Source organism: Sinocyclocheilus grahami, unplaced genomic scaffold (genome assembly GCF_001515645.1).
Source record: "Sinocyclocheilus grahami isolate Dianchi unplaced genomic scaffold, SAMN03320097.WGS_v1.1 scaffold671.1, whole genome shotgun sequence".
Classification (NCBI taxonomy): domain Eukaryota; kingdom Metazoa; phylum Chordata; class Actinopteri; order Cypriniformes; family Cyprinidae; genus Sinocyclocheilus; species Sinocyclocheilus grahami.
This window is the reverse complement of record NW_015505850.1, coordinates 593,435-602,002: the sequence shown is the minus strand read 5'-3', so window position 1 is coordinate 602,002 and position 8,568 is coordinate 593,435. Positions and strand designations below refer to the sequence as shown.

At 36.2% G+C, this 8,568-nt stretch overlaps 1 protein-coding gene and 2 pseudogenes across 1 annotated transcript; 2 read left to right on the top strand and 1 right to left on the bottom strand.

Moving 5' to 3' along the window:
* Positions 1 to 196: 196 nt before the first annotated feature.
* LOC107558998 (olfactory receptor 52B6-like) lies at positions 197 to 2,663 on the bottom strand (annotated as a pseudogene).
* A 377-nt stretch (positions 2,664 to 3,040) lies between these two features.
* Positions 3,041 to 3,985, top strand: LOC107558997 (putative gustatory receptor clone PTE03). Its single transcript, XM_016242705.1, has one exon. It carries the CDS (start codon positions 3,041 to 3,043, stop codon positions 3,983 to 3,985), a length of 945 nt encoding a protein of 314 aa, XP_016098191.1.
* A 4,105-nt stretch (positions 3,986 to 8,090) lies between these two features.
* The window catches only part of LOC107558996 (olfactory receptor 1361-like), a 2,274-nt pseudogene continuing 1,796 nt past the window's right edge, over positions 8,091 to 8,568 (top strand).

The window sequence follows — 8,568 nt, the reverse complement described above, 5'->3', positions numbered from 1 at the left end:
CAGAAAATGCTCAAAAATAGGGGAGCACAGTAAGTGGTTAAAAAACATGCCAAAGAAGCACTTTTCTTTCCTTGTAGGTTATTAGAGAAAAATAAAATGAATAATATATGGAAACTGTCAACAACAACTTGTATCTGAAGCACTTGTGAAAGATAAAATAGTCAGATACATATGTAACATATATATTTATACATACAGGAACAAGAACAGGAAGACCACTAAATGAGTGCCACATGTCTGAAGTGCCTTAATCTTTGCATCTGACTGCTTATTGGTAACACAAGTGATTAATATATGAATGTATGTAAATGCTACAACAGAAAGCGAAATACAGTGGTATGAACAAAATAAACAATCCTTAGATATTGTTCACTGTTGTGTCATCACACATGATTTTCATTAAAGATGGGTTATAGCAGACAAGCTCTGCCATGCATGTCTGGCAAATCTTGGATGGCATTAGAAGACAGAAAAGTACAAATATAATAAAATGAATGAGCCACATCACAGTTATGATTCTTACTAAGTTACTAGTTGTCATAATGGCTCCATATCTCGGTGGGAAGCATATAGCGATATACCTGTCAAAGGCCATAGCGGTAAGAATTACAGTATATGAGACGCACCTCCATACAGATCCTGAGACCATATACTATACATTAGCTGAGGAAAAAGGCTTGTAGCACCTATTGCGTCATTGATAGGCAGGTTAAGCAACAGCAGGTCAGGCTGTTGCTTCGCTGCACACGATGGCGGTGCTCCAAGCATACCAGGCTGATCTGCTGAAAGACCTGGATAAAGGCGAGGGCCTTTCTTCTGACGAGATGGCTGAGTTGCACCACACCACGGATCTTGCTCTCCGTGCTACTAAGCAGGTTGCCTCTGCCATGGGCAGATTGAGGGTTATTGTGAGTATGATGTTTCTTTCGAGCGTTAACCCTCTTAGTGCCAAAGTCGCAAAATTGCGACAAGACATCATACTTGATCAAATAGACTGCACAGTTATTAACATAGTACACATTGCAAGGTTTTTTAATATTACAATTTATTTTATTTTATTATTTTTTACACATTTTTAACATTTTACTTTGTGTTTTTCATTATCTTGGCTTTAAATTACAGAAAATGTCTCTGGCTACTAAAGCAAACGTGGTTCCCTGAAATGAGGGAATGAGACATCGCGTCATGATGATGCTATGAGGAAACACCTTTCTCCTAGAATACTGAAGCCTGATTGGCAAACGACATTGTATCGGTATGGAGAATGTAGTCCAATCATGACATGTTATTGTGCGGGGTGCCCAGCACAGCGGGACTAACGCTGCATTCAAGTCCTCCTGGGACATTCATACTTACGAGTTGACAAGTCGTAATTACGATGTCAGGTGTGTTCAAGTCAGTTTATTCGGCACAAGATGGCGGTGTACATTCTTTTAATAAATTACAAGAAAATACAACAGGGTCTGCATTTTTTTACTTGGATTTCAGCTGCGTAACAAGAACATGACCAATTTAAGCTTATAGGACAACTAAACTATCAATTTAAACAAAAATTGACCGTCAACTACAGACGTTGCATCCATCGATTCCGCCATGTTTCTCATTGACACGCCCCCAACTCGGAAACTCTGGGCTTAAAGTTCAGGCTTCAAAATTTCGAGTTTCCCACTCGTAATAATGACTTTGTGGTGGTGTTCATGTGCGTTCAACTAGTAAATACGATCTATCCGACATGACTTGAACGCACCATAATGGAAACTCAAAATTTTCTTTAAGCCCAGAGTTTCTGACTTGGGGGCGTGTCAATGAGAAACATGGCGGAATCGATGGATGCAACGTCTGTAGTTGATGGTAAATTTTTGTTTAAATTGATAGTTTAGTTGTCCTATAAACCTAAATTGGTCATGTTCTTGTTACGCAGATGAAATCCAAGTAAAAAAATGCAGACCCTTTTGTATTTTCTTGTAATTTATTAAAAGAAGGTACACCGCCATCTTGTGCTGACTAAACTGACTTGAACGCACCTGACGTCTTAATTACGACTTGTCAACTCGTAAGTACGAACATCCCAGGAGGACTTGAATGCTGCATAATAGCTCAAGTCACAACATCCCTCAAGGGGAATTACTGCATTCGAAAGTCAACCAATGCAGCAGTTCCTCAGCAACACATGCCTTATGTGTTTCCCGCACTAGCACCCAACCAAGATGACTACTGGACCCAGTTGAACACCATCACTACAGAGCTCAGAGTAAATGGGATAGCATGCTGTCACTGTCTTGTAATGATAAGCGCTGTAGTGGACCTGGTTGAAGTACAAGTGACTCTCAAACCCAAAATCCATGCAGGACTCACTGACTGAAAGAGCATGTACAGTATACACTCTCTCGCTGAACTGACTTGAGTTCAAGCAAGAGCGCTGTCTTGAAAGAGGGCACTTTCAAACCTAAAGCCAAATCCCAAGTGAAGTTTGTAGATAGGCAAGGAGGATTTAGCCATCTTGCGCTACATAAAAATGGACAACCAGACCGATCCTGCCAACTGACCGACCATCAATTTGCAGTGGGATGGACCAGGGATGTGAATATGAATTTAAATTAGCACCAAACTACTAAATTCACCTGTAAAAGCAACATCAAAGATCTCCAGCTGATACCTTTCATGTTGTATTTCACCAGAATTGTTGCTCTTCCATTGACTGACCTGATTACAAAAATGATTTGTTGATCTTGACAATGACATCTTCATAGTGGATTTTCCCCTCGTGAGATTTATAATCCACACGGACTAATAACTCAAAGACAGCATAAAAGACCCAAGATGTAAGCGAACGCACAAGTTAGGACAGGTTGCTGCATGACTGCTCGGTCAAGACATTAAATAACCATCATGTTGCCGAAAGCAAATAACTGTCACCGTACCTTATGTAGAGGAGCAAAGGATTGTTGTAAGTATTTTAAATGTTTCACATTTACCCATAGTATACGTAATCGAGCTATATGTTATATTTGCTCTTTTCTACTTTGTTTAGGACAATATCATGTCTTCAGCTGGCAATATCTACAATGTGTCATCTGATCTGTCTCTTCAGGGCTTCGATCTGTACCCTGAGAAGGCCATTGTTGCGTTTGTCTTTGCCGCCCTAAATTATATAATCATATTGTTCTGCAACTCCTTCCTCCTGTTCACTGTCATAACCAATAAGGGTCTTCATGAACCAATGTATATTCTCCTGTTAAATTTGCCCATAAATGACCTAATAGGTTCTACATGCCTGTTCCCTCACATCATGCGGGAGCTCCTGTTTGACACCAAGACCATTCCGTTCTCCATCTGTATCACTCAGGCGTTCTTTATACATGTATATGCCGTATCAACGGTCTTCATCTTGACTGCCATGGCATATGACAGATATGTCGCCATCTGCCAGCCAATGAGATACACTACTATTATGAGCAAACTTCACCTCACAAAGATCATCTCGTTGGTTTGGCTCTCTAATTTGACACTGATGGCCATCCTTTTCATTCTCCTCCTGCGGTTGCCTCGCTGTAGGTCTTACCTTACCCATCCGTACTGTGACAACCCTTCCCTGCTTCAACTGGTCTGCGCAGACACGACCATTAACAACCTTTACGGACTTCTGATAACAGCTCTCTGTCAGGTGTTAACAGTGGGTCTGATTTTGTACACATACATACGGATCCTCATAGCCTGTTTCCACAACAAAAGCTCTGACACGAGGAGTAAAGCTCTGCAGACGTGTGGCACACATCTAGTTGTCTTTATCTTGTTTGAGTGTTTGGGTCTTTTCACCATCATCTCATACAGGATAAAAGATATTTCTCCTCACTTAAGAAAATTCATTGCGGTTGGTGCTATGATATTACCACCAACGATGAATCCTGTTATATATGGATTAAGAACTAAAGAAATCAGAGTCAAAGGGATCAAATTTTTCCAGCGAAAAGTTTTCACATCATGAACAAATAACACTGCGGTGTCATGCTAAATATTGTTTCTACGGAATTTGCTTTGCAAAGTTTATCAGCTGTATGCATTAATGTGACATAGACATATGAATCTGTCTTTCTGTCAAATCGTTCTCTCTCTAACACACACATACACATTTAGTTTATAAACCATTTCAGTAGTAACAGCAGTATGCTTATTTTTCTATTTCTTTACCTAAGCCAGTCCAGAGTTTTTATTAAAATGCATCCTAAACATCTATTAAAGGTTGTTGTATCTACACTCGAAAAAGATTGTACTATATTAATTTGAGGGAATTTTCTGTATGTACATTTCTTTTTTAACCTGTATTTTGAATGTGTTGTGTTGTGTTGTGTTGTAGAGTTAAAGAAAATGTCTGTAAAATGAATGTATAATGTCCCGGTAATGAGCTGCTAGTTCTTTTTCTTACAGTGTATTATTATAGGCCTACTTTATATTTTTTATTCTCTTGTTGACTACTGTCTTTTCTTAATGTCTGTGAATTTTAATGTGAACAGTTTTTTTATTTTTATTTTGCTGACCTATGAATATAAAAACCTGATTTGGTTAAATTAAAGACCTGTTCATGTTAGAAGAATTTTTGACTAGCATTTTAATATGATCTCTTTCCCCCGCACTGAAATCAACACTGTAATTGTTGGAAAACCATTCAAATTTCTTTGGTTAATTTAATTTCTTAACTTTAGAACCACAGACTACTAATTTAGCAGATTGTCAAATATCCTGACGTATCCTTTTCTGCTGGAGTTAATTTTCTTCTTGTATGCTATTCTAGATCATAACCACAAGATGGAAACCTAAACCAATTTTTGCAATGTTACCAGTGGCAATATATAAAAGTTATAAAGTTATAAAATAAAATATTGCACTTTTAAAAAAAGATGAATAATGAATACAAGCTTGTATACATCTCAGAATACAAGCTTGGTCACATGTATGCCAAAACATATTTATTCATAAAAACATTTTTTATCCCTATAGATTTTAACATAATGTAACAGCATGTATGATATTATGGATAGTGTTCTCCTCAATAAAATACTCAGGCATTGTTCATCATTATTATTTTTCTTAATACCTCTGTAATTATTTTACAAGACAGAATTGTTTACTGCTATAATGTTCTAAATTTGGTGTTCCTAAAATCACATCTTTATGTAAGATGTGAAGAAAGTAAGGAAATTATTATTACTATATATTTATGGACGCAGAATTAGTTTTGAATATATATGTATATTTATATTTAATGTATAGAACTACAAGACTGACTGATTGATTGTTGATTGTTGATTGATTGATGCTTTAAGATTTGATCATATCCTAACCCTAACCCTTACTCTTTATACCATTTAGTGAACATTTTAAAATACACTCTTAAAAATAAAGGTGCTTCAAACGGTTCTTCAAGCGATGCCATAGAAGAACCATTTTTGGTTCCACAAAGAACCATTCAGTCAAAGGTTCTTTAAAGAACCATCTCTTTCTTACCTTTTTATTAATCTGAAGAAACTTCTTTCGCCACAAAGAACCTTTTGTGAAACAGAAAGGTTCTTCAGATGTTAAAGGTTCTTTATGGAACTATTTAGACAAAAAGGTTCTTCTATGGCATCGTGAAGCACCTTTATTTTTAAGAGTGTAGGGCCTTATCTTGTCCTAAGTGTAGAAATAGCCCACAGTAAGATGCATGTGATCAGGAAATAAAGGAAAATAAACCATAGCAGGACCAAGCAGCACAGACCACAAAAACACTAATTTCTAAAGCTTGTAGATTCATATTGATACAATATGTGAAATATATTTGTAACTATCAGAGGAAATGCAAACTGACACTTTAGCTAGTTATGTTATGTCCGACAGAGGAAAGTGGTCCACACTCAGAAAAAAAAGGCATAAAGCTGTCACTGAGGCGATATCTTAGGGTAAGGCACAAGTTAAAAGGTACATATTTGTACCTTATTTAACCCTAAATGGTACATATTAGTACCTCAAATGTACATATTAGTACTTTAAAGTACTAATACATATACACACACATAAAATACAACACATAAGTGTTCATATTAATAACAACCCAAATGGCAGATTTGTACTTTTTTCCCCCTGAGAGTGTAGCAGGTTAAGGGCAATCTGTAAAGCATATTAAAACTACATTATTTTTAACTTTAAAACAAGGTCTGTGCTTGTGATTGTAAAACTTGTCTGTAATGGTTTTGTTTTAATCATACTTTAATCATTCAGGGTGAATGTTTTGCACTCATTTAAAGCAGTGAATAAATAAAAGTCCTATATGTAATTAAGTCATGAAGCACATTTGTTACGTGAGAATTTTGAATTTCAGTTTCATTTCATCTGTTTTTATCATAAACAGAATTGTGGATGTAAGTGAACCAAAGCATATGATAGTATTGACAGTAATATTGACCAGCTTTACAATATGCCTAATGTGCACAAAGATATTATTGCACTGAAATCATGGTCATACAATTTTTAAATGTATTGAATGATTATTTGTTCATCTAATTATTGTTATTTTGGCTTTTTAATATAGGAGTCCACAATATATACGCATGGATCAAACAGTTGTTAGGGATATTTGCATACAAAGTTCCAAGAGGTTGGTGAGATTCTCTAACATGTCAGAATATATTGTATCAAACATATTGTATCGTGTCATGTCACAGCAGACTCTTCTCTCATTGGCTGTCAAAATACTGTTAGCATGAGCTCATCTTATTACCCGGAGACCCATTAGTTGTTAGTCTTGCATGTCAACCTTTTGTGTACTGTAGCAACCGTAATTAGTCATTAGTTTAATTAATGTACTTAGTTTAAATGAGTCATGTTTGTTTCTGGTGTCTCTACAGGGAATCACAGTAGGTTTGTCAAAACAATATAATGAGTCTCTTAAGGATATGCATGATCAATCAAAAGTTCATAAAGTTACAATATGAGGATAGAATACTTTCATATTATTGTTAGATGTTAAATCTGATACAAAGGTCTATATTAATTATTATCTTTATGTAAACTAAAGCTTTAGTTCTATAGACCAGGTTATGGAGTTTTGATGTATAAAACTGTTTTTGTGGATTTGTCTAGATGTTTTTCTGGTGATAATTTGACATAACATAACAGTAACTAGGGCATATTTGACATTTTATTTTATTTAACAATTACTTTTCACATTTTTTGGTTGTATATGGCCTTTTGTAGATTAAAATGGCAAAATATCTGCAATATACTCATGCAGATATAGTATGTAGAAATTTATTTTTGCTTCCTTTAAATATTTGAAAATTAAAAGTATGTTACCGGTGCCAATAGCCTTTTTATAGCATACACTGCAAATTCTGCTCATTAAGAACAGGACAACAATTTTCGAGAAGAATTAATCTGATTTCTTTCTATGGATGTTTGCTCATCTTCAGGCCTTTGTCTTCGCCCCATTTTTTTTGTTGTTGAAAAAATATGAAGATCAAATGCAATCTTGGAATGCTTTCATAATATGTTTTTATTGTCTTGGATGGTGATGACATCTTGTCTTTGTTGCAGAGAGCAAAACATTTTTGTTTTGAATTTGTATGCCTCTGTGGGTCAAAGTGTACAGACCAACAAAAGCTTTATTTGGGCATAATTAAACTAATTAAATACTCATGAGAAACTTTTTTGTTAAATAACAAGACTTCAATCAAGGTAATTATATTTTTGTTAGATCCATTAGACCCTGGTCATCGGTTTAGAAGTCCTTTAAAAATCAGTTTTCCTTTCACACGGCCCGATTTCAATCCAAAGCAAGATTTTCAAGAGAAATCAATAGGTATTTTATTTGTTTGTTCACTTAACTTCCATTTGCAATAAACACTAAAAACTGTTAAAATGATTGATTTTATACCACTGAGATGGAAAAATATAATGACACTTCAATGTTAGTTCACTCCCTAAATCCGCTCATACTTTGTTAATGAAAGACATCGGCTTTTCAAAGTGTCTTTTCCTATCATTTTACCTGAAACTGAATCTTTTATGGCTGGAAACCTTTTTAGTAATAATTCTACCTTTTTTTCAGATTTGGAGTTCAAATGAATTTTTCAGTTACTTTCAGCAATGGAACAAATTCTTTCAATGAGGGTTTTTATTTAACTGTCTTCCACAATTTTGAAAATAAAAACAACCTCATTTTGGCCTTGGTGATCATCTACATTATCACCTTGCTGGGTAACCTTGTTCTTCTGGCTGTCGTCCTAATGAACTCCAGCTTACAGAACCCCAAGTATCGTCTCGGTTACGTATGGTAACCCTCGTTCCCTGAAGGAGGGAACGGAGACGGCACGTCGGATGACCGACGAAATTGGGATCTCGCTTAGAGGGACCAATCTACTTCGAGTGTAAACTAAACGAGCCAATGCACATTGGCATGCGATTATTGCAGCCAGCTGCTGCTGATCACAGCGTGAGTATAAGTAGGCAGCAGATGCAGCGCATATTCAGGTTTTCGCGGAGGAGCCGAGCCGGTGACCCGGCCGCTCAGCGGTGGTACAGGAACTGTGGCGACGG

What these genes read in the sequence shown, in the direction of transcription:
- LOC107558997 (XM_016242705.1), top strand. Translation starts at nt 3,041, where the DNA reads ATGTCTTCAGCTGGCAATATCTACAATGTGTCATCTGATCTGTCTCTT.